The sequence below is a fragment of the Belonocnema kinseyi genome, chromosome 1, assembly GCF_010883055.1.
Source record: "Belonocnema kinseyi isolate 2016_QV_RU_SX_M_011 chromosome 1, B_treatae_v1, whole genome shotgun sequence".
Lineage (NCBI taxonomy): Eukaryota > Metazoa > Arthropoda > Insecta > Hymenoptera > Cynipidae > Belonocnema > Belonocnema kinseyi.
Window position 1 is genome coordinate 90,940,101 of NC_046657.1, and position 17,400 is coordinate 90,957,500.

General features: G+C 35.3%; 1 protein-coding gene across 1 annotated transcript in view; it reads right to left on the reverse strand.

Moving 5' to 3' along the window:
* Positions 1-17,400, reverse strand: part of LOC117182709 (matrix metalloproteinase-2) — a 287,764-nt gene that overhangs the window by 49,553 nt on the left and 220,811 nt on the right. Inside the window, exons 5-6 of the mRNA XM_033375817.1 lie at positions 4,972-5,118; positions 2,794-2,939 (exon numbers count right to left, since the gene is read on the reverse strand). Coding sequence (XP_033231708.1) covers positions 2,794-2,939; positions 4,972-5,118 — 293 coding nt within the window. The remainder of the gene's footprint in view (positions 1-2,793; positions 2,940-4,971; positions 5,119-17,400) is intronic.

Consider the following 17,400-nt stretch of genomic DNA (forward strand, 5'->3'; position numbering starts at 1 on the left):
AAGAAGCTCTGCGCGCGATGGGTGCCGCGTTTGCTCACAGTGGACCAAAAACGAATTCGTGTGACAACTTCCTAGCAGAATTTGGCATTATTTTCGCGTAAGTCGACCGAATTTTTGCGCCGATTCATAACCATGGATGAAACCTGGATCCACTACTATACTCCTGAGTCAACGCAACATGCAAAACAGTGGGTTCCACCGGGCCAAAGTGCTCCGAAGCGTCCAAAAACGCAACAATGGGTCGGAAAGGTTACGGCCTCCGTATTTTGGGATGCAAATGGCATAATATTCGTGGACTATCTTGAAAAAGGTAAAACCATAACCGGAGCATACTATTCATCATTATTGGACTGATTAAAAATCGAAATCGCCCAAAAACGACCGCATTTGAAGAAGAAAAAACTGCTTTATCATCACGACAATTCGCCTGTTCATTCATGCTTACTTGCACAAGCAAAATTGCATGAAATCGGCTTCGAATTAGTTCCTCAGCCACCGTATTCACCAGACCTGGCCCTCAGCGACTATTACTTGTTCCCTAACTTGAAGAGATGGCTCACCGGTAAGCGTTTTTACTCAAATGAGGAGCTCATAGCTGAAACTGAGGCGTATTTTGGAGACCTTTCGATCGAGTACTTTTCGGACGGTATCAAAAAGTTAGAAAATCGTTGGACTCGCTGTATCGACCTAAAAGGAGAGTATGTTGAAAAATAAAACCGACTTTTGGTAGGGGTTTATTCACTATGGAAGTACAGTCACACCTGGATTTAATTTCAATGTTGGGACTGAGCGTGACATTAAATTCAGAGTCTCGGAACTATTTTGTCTCTATGCTGTTTTTTCTCTTTCTTGTTTCTCTCTCTATTTTGTGACGCTTGAGTGAGCACCGCACATCCTCCCGCAGCTTTTCTAACCCATCCCCACCGCGTGGCGTCAATTCTCAAAAACATGAAATGGAGGATCACGGAATCCAGATTTGACTGTATTTATTTGCGCTTTCTCATGGAGGGAGGTTTTTCAATAACAAAATAATTGAAACTTTCAATAATTTTGGTGTTCCTATTACTATCTCAGAGAAGTCTTATTTTTAGAAAATTAGAGAGGCCATTAAAAGATCAATCGATGTGTCTTGGTACAACAAGACACCGTTTAAGTTACGGCCTTGTTATACATTTCAAATATTAGAAAATTTGTATTTGTATAAACAAAGTAGACTATTTTTTTAAATGTCTAAACCCTTACAAGTAGACCATAAAAGGTTCCCCAATAGGTCAATTGGCAAATCTCGAAAAAGCTTACAAATATACGACCAAATTTGAAAGCTACTGTAAAAATGAAAAAAAAAAACGTTTTTGAGTTCTTAGGTCAAATTATATCTAAATATGCTGAAAAATGATTTTAAAAATTTACCGTCTTGTCAACCTTCTTCTATGAGGAAGCAATAATATTCTTAACAAAACAAGAATCTATCGAAGATATGAGATGTTAATTTTCTTGTTTAAATTAAGAAAAAGGTTTAAAACTTTTCTTGTCTGAAACCATTAGTTTCGTTAATAGGATCTGACTCTATTACGCATTTTACGATGATTTTTACAATATAGTGGACAAACTTGAAACTGCTCCACCAAGAAAAATTTCTTCAGCTTCGAATGAATCCTTTCTTTAAAATTAAATTATAAACTATTAAAATAGTCATCTTAAAATTGTATCAGTTTGAACGCCTGATCTTAACCAAGTCTATGGAAATTTTAGGATAAAAATTAAAATAATCTTTCGGACTTATTAGCAAAATGTAAACCTTTATATTTAATTATAATATTATTTTAATGTATACAATATAGTAGTTACTTCGTCGAAACTGTCCAGAAACTACTGGAACTCGTGTTTAAACTTACAATGCTTCACCGAAATTCGGGTACACTTTAACGAAGAACTTTAGTTACGCTACTGCAATTTATCTTCAATTCACCGCAATCGAAAGTTCCAGCATTACGTCCGATGAGAGAGGTGAACGGAAATTGGGAAATTCGAAGGTAGACAACCGGAAACGAGGGCACCGAAAGCTGATTTTTCCATAAAATTCAATTCCTAGATTTCCTTCTAGGGAAACGAAAGCGTCATGAGTTGTATTTGCGTGATCTCATTTGCAAACTTAGTGGTGGTAAAATTAAAATGTATTTGCTCCACTCTCATAGAATTGGCCTAGCTAAATTTCATTAATTTATTCCGATCGAATTGGCACATTCAAGTTATAGAATTATACTTTTTGGGGGAATAAGAAATGTATTGCAAAAATTATCGATTCTAAAGTTCCACTTTCTTTATATACAGTCAAACCCAGTAATAGCCGTCCCTTCTATAGCCCTTCCGAGAATCGACGCCGCGCCGCAAGTATGTGTAACAGGAGGTGCGCGGGGTCTGCGGTTGTCACTCAGGCGAGCACTGAGGCGTTAGCAAACAAAAGCGGAGCGGGCTATAAAAAGTTAGTTCCCACCCACCATCATCCCCAAAATCGGCACTATAGAAGAGTTTCACTGTAATTCAGTTAAATTGTTTTACGCAGTGTAGACGCATATTTTAATCTCTCTGAAGTTGGTTAAAACGCAAAAATATCTAGCTTGTATTGTCATAGATATATAAGTAAGAAGTTTTACCCTTTCAGAGGGATATCGGAACATTTTCAAAATTGCAATTGAAGAGAATCATATTCCCTGAGAATTGACAACATGACAATCTTATCGTTCTTATGATTTGGATTTATTTGTACGGTAAATCAAGTTCCATATATCTTACCTTCTTCGCTGCTGTCGTCGCCATTCAGTAACCAGATTTCCTCCTCGTCGAAATGCGCGTCACCACCACGATCGCCACCAGGAAAAAAGGCGTGAGCCAATATCTTTCCTCTGCCATCAAACGGATATCCGTCGCCGTGATAACCCCTGCAACGAGACGAGCTTCACGATAGCAATTTGATCAGCAGCCATGCCGAAAGTGGAATATAAACAAGCTTACTTTACAAACAAATATTGTTCTTCACAAATCTGCAGGCATGTATTACATTTGGGTTTTCGTATACGGTTTGCTATTTTTATGTCGCTTCGATTTCTTTAATACATATTTTGAACCATCGATCGTAATAAATCAACATCTTTTTTACTCTGAATACTTTGAAGGCACAAACTTGCCAAGTCTTACATTTGGGAATGTAGAAACTCGCGTTTCTCAAACTCTTAAAACGTATAATCTGAAAAAAATTTGCATTTTTCAAGTTCTGTAACTCCAATTAACTTGAAAATGTGTGTATTCATTTGAATTAATTTTAAATAAATTAAATTCAAAGTTAATTCCATATTTGCACTGAACTTAAGTGTAGGCGAAATCAAATTAACGGAAATTAATTAAAATGCAATTTAATAAAACTATGTCAATTTAACTTTTTGATCAATTGAGTTCAAGTAAATGAAACTGAAGAAATGAGAATGTCAAATGGACGAGGACAATAAAACTCAAGTAAATTCAAGTGCAGAATTCAAAGCAAATTCAAATTTATATAAGTAATTTCCGATGAAAAAACCTCCAATTTATCTTCAATTAACCTTGACTTTATATAAATGAATGTTGCCATCACAATAATAATGTTAAATTTTCTGATTTATTTAAATGAGAATTCAAGTTAACTAACATGAATTTCACAGGATTGAAAAAACTGCCCCAAGCTCTACATAATTCAATTTTTCTGCCGAAAATTAAACGGAATTGAAATTTAATTCAAGTGAGCTGCTGAAAATTCAATGGAGGTATATTCAATTAAATCGAAGTTTATTCAAATATATTCGGTTGGTATCACATTCAATTTCTTAGATGTCACCTTGAAATTTATATTGAATTCTGCTAAATTCATTTCAATAAATCTTAAATTCATATAAGAATATATATTATGTCATCACACGAATTCTGTTTAATGTTTTTGGATTCTTTTAATTATATATTCAAACAAATTTAAGGATGTTCTGAATGAATTCTATTAACATTATTTAAAATTAGGTAAGCTACTGAGGATTCAGCTAAATTGGATAATATATATTTAGATACTTGAAACAGTTGACTTTTGCTTGTAGCTGATATTATCTGTCAAATATTTTGTTATTTATAATCATGTTTGAAGCATACTTTCTAGAATCTAGAATAAAAGAAATAATAAACGTTACTCTAATTGTTATTTATATTCAAAAGTAAGAAAACACAATAGCAAACTGAAAAATTGCATAAATGCTTTGTTTTATTTTAAATAAATTGGATGAGAACTTATTCTTTAAAAAGCAAGACAGAGAATTAAAGAGCATCAATAGAAAACTCCTTTATTAAGTATGAATGAGAAATCTATCTCATAAGTTTCAAAACATGCTGATCAAAATCAAATAAATTTCCAAAAGAATTTCAGATCCCCTTCATGAATTTCCAAATGTGCCTGAATAATCAGTGAAAATCGATGGCCAACATATTGTTATTTTTTCCGGTGACTGAAGTCGACGTTCCTCACTTTCTCATGCACAGCAATCTTAATGTTTACTGAGTGGTTGAATCTATTTCGAGGTGGAATATGAAAAATAATGGAATGACGCACACCATATGTTTGCGATAAAACTCAGAAAAAAAGTAGAACTACGTTGGCAATATTATTCCAGCACATATAAAATTCGAACAAAAATATTTGCCCTGGCGCGATGTGGGAAATATATTCTCCCAATGCAAATTAAAGTTAATTTAAACAGAACTACGAAAAAGAATTGATTGCTTATTAAAAAAAAAAGTGAAAATTTTCATATTTGACAATCATCTCTATTTAAAAATAAAAGAATACAATCTGAATTTAGTAACTTCCAAATTGTTTTACACATTTCAAACTACATAGTTTAATTAGCTGGAATAATGAACAACTATTTTTTTTTAAATGTACGAAAAAAAACTCACCGATGAAAGAAGACTAAAATATCAGCCCGATCACTGTTAACTTCCTGGAAGGTGAGTTTTGAGTTCTCGGACCAGAGTGCTAGGGCCCGACTGAGTTCGAGACGCACAGCTCCTGTTCCCAGTCCACTGGGTTGTTCCGTTCTCAGACTGTAAAAAGACATTGAATAATTGATATTGGCATTAATGGCATACACGTCATTTCGGCCAACATCTGGTCGGCTATGGCCACGTGAATTTCGTGCTATTGTAACGTGCCAGCCACCGTAATAACTAACAAATTTTTAGTATACACTACATTTCATAGCTCAATAAAACAGAAGCTATGGTTCACGCATGATCTTGGACATTGTAAATATTAATTTAATACATAATGATCCTGACTTAGGTTCTGAAAGCGATGAGGAAATTAAGAAAAAATGTCACATACGACTTTTGAAATGTTAACTCTAGAAGAAACTTTATGTTTATAATATTTATAAACAACTGATAAACGATAAATTAAAAGTTAGTATTATTATTATTTAAGTATATTTTTGCACTCAATCTCTCGTAATGCTTTATATTGAAGAATAATGTGAAATATGAAAGAGGAGAATGGAAACAATCTATAGTGAATTTGCTTCGAAATACCCGTGTAACATCGCATTTCACGTTGTGCACCCGTCTGCCTCTTGCTACATTCATTCACACCACGGTGCTTCCGTTTTAGTAAAGGCACTGTGCAATAAAGTCGCTCAGCTATTGTTCCTGGCAAATAGCTCACCTGACCAGTTTTTATCCTAACAAGAACGGCGAGAAATGATCAAATCTAGAGATTAAAAATGGGTTTCTAGTTTTAATTATATTTCAAGTATTACTTTATAAGGATGCAAATAATAAAGCATGAACAATGCAAGATTTAAAAAAAATGTTATTTGGAATATTTAGAAAAATAAAATAAATTTTAGCCACAAAACAAAGTTAGTACACCCATTTAATGAACTGAGTGTAATTTGAAATTCGGCTGTTCAAATTTTCGGACTTGAACGGACCATTTTTTATTTGCATTTTATTTTCAACCGATAAGACGTTTTACTGGACCGCTGTTTCGGATTGACTCCGCCTGTTGCCGATGTAGACGTTTTTGTCCGTACCGTTTTCGATTTGACTGGACGATTTTCCATGCGCACTTTGATCGAAAATTATTTCAGGTTGGATTTGCGGACTAATTTCGGTCTGGCTCCTACTCCTTCTGGAGTCGGTGTTTTTGTCGGCCAAACTCCGAAATTAAGCAGAAAAATTCTATTTTCACTTCAATTGTAATGGATGAAAAGTTGTTCTTCCAGACTAATATGGGCTTGATTCGGACTGTTTCCAAAACCAAAATTTTTATTTTGAATAGATTTTGGATCTACCCGGGTGATTTTCAATTTGCACTTTAACTAAAATTACTTCAGTTTGTGCGGACTTTCGAACTAATTTTGTTTTGGTTTGGAATCCTTCCGGAGTCGATGTTTTTGTTCCGACAGATTTCGGATTTAAATGGGCAATTTGTTTTAGTTTTGTATTGCGGACTAATTGTTTTTGGATTGGCTTCGAAGATATAAATGGAAACTCCTCATCGTTTTCGAAACAAACATTTCAATAGTATTATCAGAATCAAGCATAATATTATATATGGACTATCAATAAAATGAAGTTCAATCCGTGTTGCTGACAGGAAGTAGCGTTGGGGCGACAAGTATGAAAAGTTCTGACAAGAGATGAAGGACAGGAGAAAGTGGGGAAGAGTGAACTAGAGCTGGAGAGTAATTCTATCATGGATTGACAAGTGATAGAGAAGCATTCGCTTGACAATCATTGATGGAGAGGCGACGTGTGCTATCATCATGTTATCGGGAATCCTTCCAGCTTCTGTGTATTAGGTGAATGCATGCGCAATCAGCGATATCTTGCTTAGTTCGTGATGCGTATAAGGGCACTCGCTTCACTGATTTTTGTGCTAAAGGGTTCTATATAGGTTTATCTTAGGATACGAAGCGCCTCTCGATAATGCTACTATTTTTTTTTAGTTTGATATTATATGTTTTAATCAAAACGGAAAAACAGTGTAAATTAGAAATACCCATGAGGAACTGGACAGTACAATGAGTCTGTGTCAAAAGGGATTGAAGCAAACAAGAAGTTGCTTTCAAAACGTATCTTTGAATATGGTTATAATTCTATTTAAATAATTGATTAAAACTGGACTTTCGAGATCAAAATGTTTAAGAAGCAGCATCCTAAGTCTAACAGAAAGCGCATAGCTCTCGATTAGGAACAATTGGAACAATCCACTATTGTATTTGACGATGCTTAGTCAGGAATTCTCAATTGGGATTGACATGCACAGTCATGCTTGTTCCGATTCTTACCGCTAAAGTTCGAGTCCCAAACAGAGCTAAGTTTGGGAAGAAATATCTATATACGTATACGCCTGCCTCAGAACTGTACTTTGACAGTAATTTAAACCAGAAGTTAGACTGCATTAAGAAGGTTGTTGGTTCAATCGTGGGTCTTCTCTGTCAACTGGTTATTTGATCCTCCTTCGTGATCTCTCATGACACAGTAGAAGAATTAAACTTTACATTACACTTTTAAGTAGTGAAGAGGCAATGGGAAATTCATCATTTATTATATTATTATGGACTCATTTTCTTAAGTTTTCATATTTCCCCATTCTAGTTATATTTCTTCCAGTTTATAAACTTAATGTTTTTCATTGGTTGAATGATCCACCTTTTCTGGTTTTATCACTACACCAGGATCCCTACGCAATACACTATTAAAAATGTTCGGAAATTTACGAAACATTTTAGACGCAAAAGTGACCGAGTGTTCCAAATGATTGTTACTGAATATGGGATTACGATCAAATTTTCGTAAATTTACCAATTTCACGTAAATTTGCGAAGATTAGGAGCGAATTACGCAAATACTTCGTAAAATTACGAACATACTTGGCTTGACTCGGACCCCATCGGTGCAATTCGGAAGGAAGCCGCCGTTTTCGCGAAAGTCGCAGCACAACCAAAGAATACTGCCGTCCCAACAAGAAAAGTCGTAACTACATTTCGGATGAGTCCCCTGCCATCCCAATTTCGGTTAGGTTGACAGAGGTTGACAGGGGATTCATCCGAAATGTAGTTACGAATTTTCTTGTTGGGACGGCAGAATAGGTCACGTGCTTTTTAAAGTTCTTTTTATATATTAATTCCCTTCGCAAGTAACTTTTGAGTGAACAATCTCCGGTTCTCTCCTCGTTAGTGACATTGTGAACATTGAAGTGAACATTGATAGTTTCTGTGACCATTTAAGGAACGAGTAAGTAGGAACTGAGAAGTGACCCTTCTTGACCAGATATACCTTTATTTCGGTTAATTAACATTTTCATGCATGAACAATACATATGTATTAAAATTATAATTAACCGACAAAATTTTATTACTTTTGGAGTTTTGTGTTACCGTTACTGAAAATTGCAAAAAAAATTTGGATTTTTACGAAACATGTAACTGAAAGATGATGCCGATAGCGCTACTGAAAATTACGAACCCTTTCGTAATTTTACGAAACATGCAACTGCAAAAAACTTCCAGTATAAGTTTCGTAAAATTCCGAAAGAAATGTTTACAGTGTAATATATTTGACTTATGAAGGGAAACCGTAATTGTTTTGTCGGATAAAGCCAATACGGACTATCCAAAGCGGGACCGAAAGCTTAAAGACGAAACCATTCTAGGCGTTAGGAATTATCGACAATAAAAAGAAATATGAGAAGATATAAGTTCGTATCTATGCTTTACATTCGATTTTTTAAAGGCTTTTTTTGGCACAATGTTTCGTGAAGGAATTTTGTAAAATATATTATTTGCACTGAAAGAAATAGTTTGAGGCTAATGGCAATTCGTGCTTGCTTGAGAATTTCTAACTAAATTAGAAAGAAAATTGTGCTGCACCAGCCATACGAATTTGAGATTTATTACCTACGTATAAGAAAATCACCAAGCCTAATATGACAAGGCAAGTTTGTTTGATTGAAATGATAGTTGGGAAAAATGTAGCATTAGATATATGATTAAAATATCAAAATATGATAGTGTAGATACAAGAATGTTATGCCTCGCTATCATGGCTGTATTGGACGTATATTTTTATCAACTATATATCTGAAAGAACACTGCGTTTAAGTGTTGCATCGGCCATCCGGCTATTTGCTTGATACAGCCATACCAATCGATGGATTGTACCGTGCATGTTATGCGAGATTGATGAGCTGGTGAGGTGCGCGTCGACTCGGTAGTCGCCGTCTTCAGACTTGTTTTATAGCAAATAAGGTTAGTGAAGAAGCTTTTCAATATCTAACTCCAAAATTTGTACAAGATTAAGATTTATTAAATATTCTATTAAACAATTTCTAAATAAATTATGTATTTAACATTTATTTGGCTTTCATTTTCTTTTCAGAATAATATTTGAATTTTATGTATAAAATAGGTCAGGATTTTTAGGTAATCTCGTTATTTTATGCCTGATTTCAATTTAAAATATTATAAAGCATTTTCAATGATATTTACAAAATTCAAAAAAGTGTAAGGATCTTCATGTAATTTAAAAATATGTTTAAGTATTAAAACAGATATTCAGGACTTATTTAATTAAATATTTTTTAAAGTTCATAATTGAATTTCAAAAGATTTCATAATATTTAAAAGAGTTCAGGATATTTTAAGAGATTTTAAGTTACTTTGAAGAATTTTTAAGGAATTTCAGTAGAATTTAAATGAGTTTTAAGATTTTCAAGTCATTTTAAAATATAAATAATGTTCTTGAATTCTTTAAAGTCTGTTAAATCTCTTGAAATTTTCGTAAATTTTTAGAAATAATTTAAAATCGATTAAATTTCTTAAAATATATATTGATTTCTCTAAAATATTTTAAAATATCTGGAAATATTTTTGATTTATCTAAAATCTTCTGCAATTACATCAAATATTCAATAATAATTTGTAATATTTCTAAAATTATGATATTATAAATATATTATTATAAGCTTCGCAACATTTTTTATAGAGTGGGTTGCAAAAATTTACAGACGGTCCTGCACAGCTGTAGGATATATTTCAGATTTTTTTCTTTATACTCGAAGCTAGGTTAGCCGCGACGCTTTAGGCGTTAGAAATGCGAAACGTTTAGAGTTCGAAACCGCGGCAAAATAAAAATTTCCATAGCGCGCGATTATAAATAGTGCAGTGATTGTGCGATAAAAAATAATTGTGAACTCGAACATACGAACAAATATTAAAGTATAACGTAAGAATGCAAAAGATTAATTTTTTTTTGCGAAAAATTGGTTTCAAAACTTCTTCGATATAGACTACATTTTAGCTACAAGTTTAGATTTTATATTTTTTCAGTGTATCTTTAAAAAATAATTTTCAACGACATTATGAGAGGTGCAGCTGAGAGCCATGCGTATGGTTGATTTACCTCAACTAAATTCTGTCTGACGCAGCCATCTTATGTTTAGAAATATCTATTAGAACATATGACTGAAGCAATAATATTGATTCAATAATTATGGTATGGGTAAAATACGCAAACCGTATCACTGTAGCTGAGCGAACAACACATTATGGTTGGAATAAACAGAATTATGCGTGTATCGTCGAATTATTGCTTTCAGTGTGGTATTCGAAAAAAAGAATTGTATTTATATCATCAATCAATAGGAAACTAGTTTTACAAATCGTATAAGTAAAGATTTTCACTGAAAGTTGCATTTCTAAAAAATAAAGCCGACAAAAATCTTTCTCATAGTGAAATTCAATGAAATGTAAATGGTCTAGATATTCACATGGTAAAAGAAAGGTAGGGCTAATTGATTATATGTGTAGATTACAACATTTAATAGACATTTTTTAAATATAATAGTTTTTCTTGATTTAAACATTTGCTTAAATATGGGAGCGCGTCACCGAGGGAGCGAATTACACGCTCACGCCCTCTTTATCACGACTACGTGATAAAATTACGCGTAATATACCCATGTTCGCTGGAGCTACAGTGAAAGTCACGCTAATGCATTCACCCTATCTCTGTCTTCGTTTCTCATGTAGCTCCCTTACGCCAATATGTACCACATATATACATTCTGCACTTACAATTGCAGCGTTTAGTCAAATTTATATGCCGTAAGATGAACTTTGTGTAAAATTCAGGTGGTGTGACTAGTTCAATAATGCTGTGTTAATCCACGGCATTGCAATTGATATATGTACAGGGATGTGTAGTACATAAAATCTAATCATGAATATGCTTCTGAAATAATTGTGTTAATAAAATAAAGAAACTTTTAATGATTTAAGTTCCATTCGGACGAAAGTGCAGGTTCGAATAGAGATCGAACCTACCAATATAAACCTGTCAAGCCCTGTAAAAACAGTCCGCCTGATTTGTATAGATTTGAGGTAGATCCATGCACGATTTTTCAATCCTTCTCAGTTCATGTCTTCGCCAAGTTCAATAAAAAATCAATCTTAATTCACCTTTTGATCCGGATCCAAACTCAAACTTTCCAGTAGTTTATATTAGGAGACCCGGCATAAGAATTTCCGGGTCGAGTTTTGCGCATCTCTATTTTAGAGGTTTCATCAAGATTGTAAAAGCAAACGAATTTCTTGGGACAGGACCTTCCTGAACCCTTAAAGAATCCTTTAAAATCGGGTCCGAATTAAAATACTCCAATCCCTGATAAAATAAAATAAAATACTGAACTTTATTATCTGGCGTAAAAATGACTTCGAAAATGGCGCTAAAGGGTTCTATATACGCTTATCTTAGGGCACGAGGTGCCTATCGATAATGCTACTGTTTTCTTTATATAGTTTGATATTATATATTTTAATCGAAATACAAAAACAGTAAAAACTAGAAATACCCATGAGAAACTGGACAATACAATGAGTTTCTGTTAAATGAGATTGCAGCAAAACACAAATGCTTTCCAAATGGAATTAAAATATGTGGGAAATTTACAAAGGGTGTAAGAACCTTTAAAAATTATCCAATTAGGCTATACATTTACACGCATCTTTACCTTACGTCTGCTTATGTAATTAAGAAGTTCAAATTAGAACAGTGCACTAATTGCAATCGAAGCAAATGTGTAAAAAAAATGGATGTGTTCGACCTGGTCTACATGGAAAGCAATTTAAACGTCCTGACTTAACCTAATAAATGGTCAGTTAAATAAATCACTGTGTACGTGGCAGATGGGCTGAAAACTGTGAGTTTATTCGGACCAGAATTTCGTGTTATTGCGGTCGTGTTCCCTTCGGGTCAGATCGAGCCAGGTCGGGATATCGACCAGGACGTTGGCTACGTCAGTTTCACAAATTCCAGTTATATTGCCCTTATGTAGGGTTTATCACATTTTTCAAATTAGCCAAGTGCTGTTTTACAGTGACATATAAAAGGCTTTATGGACATGGATGTGAAAAGAGCTTTCCTTATTTGCGTTCCAAGACCCGCGAGGAAAAGTCGATTTGGGCCAAACTGGGCCCCAGTCAGATTGCCCAACTACCAATTAGGCACAAATTTGGTGCCCCAATGACTTCCAGATTGGGATCCAGTCTGGTTTGTAACTGCGTGTTGTATCTATGCCTAACTAGACGCTCCAGTTTGGCCCCGTTTGGGCAATATTAATTATGCCTTATTAATATAAAGAGAATTTTTCATTAATATATATTATATTATTAAGGCATATTGTTTATGTGCTGAACTTATACATTTGATTTTAATGAATACTACATACTTCATTTAGTTTCTAACGGCGGAAGTTAGTATTTTTGGATGAGATGCCTTACTAAAAATTCCTATATAGGTTCCTATACACGAACCTCCATACACCGAAAAAAATCCCATGTACCTGTATACAAGGTATCAACTATTTTGCCTAGTTAGGACAAGCGACAACTTTGCAAACCTAGTTATATTGACAAGGTTTATCTGACTAATAACAAGAAGGAAAATACGTTGCTTCGATTAAAATATCTATCTACTTTGACAAGGCAAACAAGTTGCAATAATTCTGAATAGCATTGTTGACCCGACGAAATGACTTTCAAATTTTCATAATCCTAAAGTACATCACTACATCATAATATGTCATATTATCCTGTATGAATCTAATTTTTCTGAATCTCGAACTTTTTTGCACATTTTCGCAAAATATTTTCTTTTTCTTGAAACTGAGTTGCACAGACAGCATACAGTCTCAGGGGGAAAAGTCGGATATTAGCCAGAGTTCACGACCGGCGCAGTACCACGTCAGTTGTAATTCAGAATAAATACCATAGTACTGGTTTACTATTAGCTCAGTACTGACTGTCATTGCTGGTAGAATACCGACGCAGGAATTCCGCCAACGGTTGGCGCCATATTGTTTCACAACTGGCCCAGTACTGACCATCAACTTTGGTGAAATACCGGCACAGAAGTACCGCTAACGGTTGGCGTGATACTGGCAATCTACTGGTGCAGTACTGATACATATTACTGGTTACATACTGGCACAAGGGTTCAACCAATGGTTGGCATTATACTGGTTTACAACTGGCCCCGTATTGACCTTTATTACTGGTGTGATATCGGCACGGGTGTTCCGCCAACGGTCGGCGTGATACTGATATACTACTTTTGCAGTACTGATACGTATTACTGGTAAAATACTGAAACAAGAGTTCAAAGAAGGGTTGGCATCAAACTCTTTTACAACTGGCCCAGTACTGACTGTCGCCACTGGTGCAATACCGGCACACGAGTTCCGCCAACGGTTGGCGCGATACTGGGTCGACTGCTGGCGCAGTACTGATACATATTACTGGTAAAATACTGATACAAGAGTTCCACTAACGTTAGGCATCATACTGGTTTACAATTGGCCCCGTACTTACATTTATTAGTGGTGTAATTTCGGCACAAGCGTTCCGCCAACGTTTGACGTGATACTGACATACTACTTTTGTTGTGATGATAAGTATCACTGGTAAAACACTGAAACAAGTGTTCAACGAAGAGTTGGCATCATACTGGTTTACAACTGGCCCAGTACTGATCGTCACCACTGGTGCAATACCGGCACAGGAGTTCCGTCAACGGTTGGCGTGATACTGGGTCGACTACTGGCGCAGCACTGATACGGATTATTGGTAAAATACTGAAATAAAAGTTTAATCAACGGTTGCCCAAATACTGGCGTATCACTGGCTGAAGAGTGATATGCATTACTGGTGAAATACCGGCACCAGCGTTTCCCCAGTGATTGAAGTAGCAGTGGCCACATACCAACTTTAATTGCTGATTGACAACCGACATAAGAGTTCAGCCAGTGGTTGTCGTGATACTGAGTCTATTACAGGCGCAGTACTGATACGTATTACTGCTCAAATACTGACACAAGCGTTTAACCAACGGTTGGTATCATACTTGTGTACTACTGGCTTAGGAATAATATGTATTACTAGTGAAATATAATGACATAAGAGTTCAACCAACGATTGGCATCGTACTGGTTTGCAACTGGCCTAGTACTGACCATTACCACTGGTGCCATACATGCCTAGGAGTTTCACCAACGGTTGGCGTGATACTGGATCTACTACTGGCGCAGTACTGATACGTATAACTGGTCAAATACTGACACAAGCGCTGAAACAACGGTTGGCAGCATACTGGTATACTATTGGTTTAAGATTAATATGCATTACTGGTTAAATACCGGCATCGTTGTTTCGCCAGTGATTGGCGTGGTTATGGCCACATAATAACTTCAAGTGCTGATTGACAAGCGAGATAAGAGTACAGCCAATGGTTGTCGTGATACTGTGTCTACTACTGGCGCAAGAGTTCAGGCAATGGTCGGCATTATACTGGTGTACTACTGGCTTAGGAGTGGTATACATATCTGGTAAAATACTAGTACGGGCATTTTGCCAGCGATTGGCGTATTTTTTTGTAATTGTTACTAATTGTATTTAAAATTAGTATTCAAACAATGGTTTTTTAAACAAAAAATTGTATTTTTAATGTGAATTTTCAAAAGAGAACAGTTACTCTTGTTCCCAGTTGGAAATGTCGCTAGTGTTCCGGAGTTCACCACCGGCACAGTACTGGGCCATTACTGCCCACCAGTACAGGCAGCCGGTGGTTCTCCCAGTATGGCAGAACGCTGGCTGCACGACAAAAGCGGTTTTCTATTACTTTTTTTAAGGAAAATATTCTAACTTTCACCTTCATAAAAAATTTTAAATGTTCAGAAAAAATTACATTGTATGTATGTCTTAATCGTTGTAGAATAGGCTAAAACAACTAAAAAAAAAATCGTTACACGAAAGTTTAAAGAAAATTGTTATTAAAAAAATTGTTGCGCAACGTGGTAAAATTTCTAAGTTCCGTCGATAAAAATTTGTAATGCTCATTAAATGTTATTATCAGAACTTTAAAAATGGTCTAAAACGCGAAAAAAAATATTACACGAAGAAAAATTGTAATCGATTTAAATAATATATTTAAAAATTATATTAATTATATTTCAGTGAACAGTTAGTTTATTTTATATCTATTTGATGTGGTATGATCATAAAAAGAATAACGAGAAAAAAGAATTGAAAAATTGTTGTTTTAACTTTTCTGAACTGTAGCTTATGAGGATGGCTTTTTCATAGAAGTTCAACATGTCGGATTAGCGCAGTGGTTAGCACTCCCGGCTGCTAGGCGATAGATTTAGGTATATAGATGTAGGTTAAATACCTTTTTTGTTATAACTTTAGATTATAGTAATAGTGGGTGTTAGAATTAAATAAATAGTCTTAAAATTATATTTTTGTAATTATAAATAATATTCGGACGATATACAGTCGTGTGATGATGAATGGATGGTCTTTAAAACAATTAAATAATTTCTTATCATTTTTAAAATTAACTCCGGCATTTTCGTACGCCAGCGGTTTGCCAGTACTGACAGGCCAGTACCCCAAAGCATTACAAACAAGTACTGTCAGAGTACTGGTCCAGTACAACCAGCCAGTACTGGAACTCCGACAGGCGGTACTAGGCCAGTACTGGGTCGGTGGTGTATTTTTACCTGGAATATCTTCGTTATCACTTGGAGCCTGACCAGTACCTGCTCAGTACTAATCTGCAGTAGTGGCCCAGTGGTGAACTTCAGTGCTGGTCCAGTACTACAGGTCAGTACCTCGCCGAGTTTGCAGTATTGGTTGAACCAGTACTGGGCCAGTACTAATAGAGGGTACCACACCAGTAGCAAATGTAAGTACTAGCCCAGTGCTGGCTAAATACTGCAAGTCAGTACAGAACATTGTTATCATTAGGGGTTTTACCGGTATAAAGCCAGTAGTCCTGTCAGTATTCTAACAGTACCACGCCAATACCCAACTCCAACCGGTGGTACTGGCGGGGTACGATGCCGGTGGTAATTTTCCCCTCTGGGGTATTACATCCAAAAGATTCCTTCCATGCAACAATGGACTTGAACAACGAAAGAGATTAAGCGTTCGAAAATTTGAAGAGTCGTTTTTACATGAAACTTTGAACACTAACTTCACTTGAAATTGTTTCTGAAAGATCCTATTCTGTTTATGATCATGAATTTACTCCACGCACTACTATTACAAATATCTACAAGTGATGTAAGCAATCTAGATTTGAACACTATACTCCACGCAGCGTCTCTCTTCTGGATAAAACGTAAAAAAACGTCATAATTATCAACTACAGTTGCCACTCTAATGAAACTAGGTTTCGTTTACTAGGTATTATTAGGTTGGTATGGTTTAATCAACTATATGACCATAATTTTATTAGTTAGGAATCCTTGTTATTTCAACTAGATTTAGTTTAACTAAAGCTGTTTGTTGATTTTAAAGGAAAAAAAATTTTTAAGTGTAGGATCCTACATAGGAACTTATGTGTTTCACCTATAGGAAATGCCTTAGGTTCCCATAAAGGATCCTATATAGGTTCCTGTAAAAGATCCTATATAGGATCCTGTATATGTTTCTGTATGGGACCCTATCCAGATGCGCAGAAGTACGTATTCTATGGCACCTATGGCTGCGCAGAAGTTATTTTGGTCTTCCATGAGCACCTATAGGCATTTGTCTCATTATGTACCATCAGTTACGTAGCATTAGGTACCTTATTAAGGAGGCTCCTATACACTATGCAGGCACCTATATAGGATCCTATATCGTTTCGTATAGGTGGCACCGTTAGGTGAAACCGTTAGGTGGGTGGCTTTACTCGCAGTCGGTAAGGTGTATCGACATGATTTTGGTGTCAAAATATTAAGAAGAGCTCCCTCTTTCATGCTTTTTGATTTAACATTCA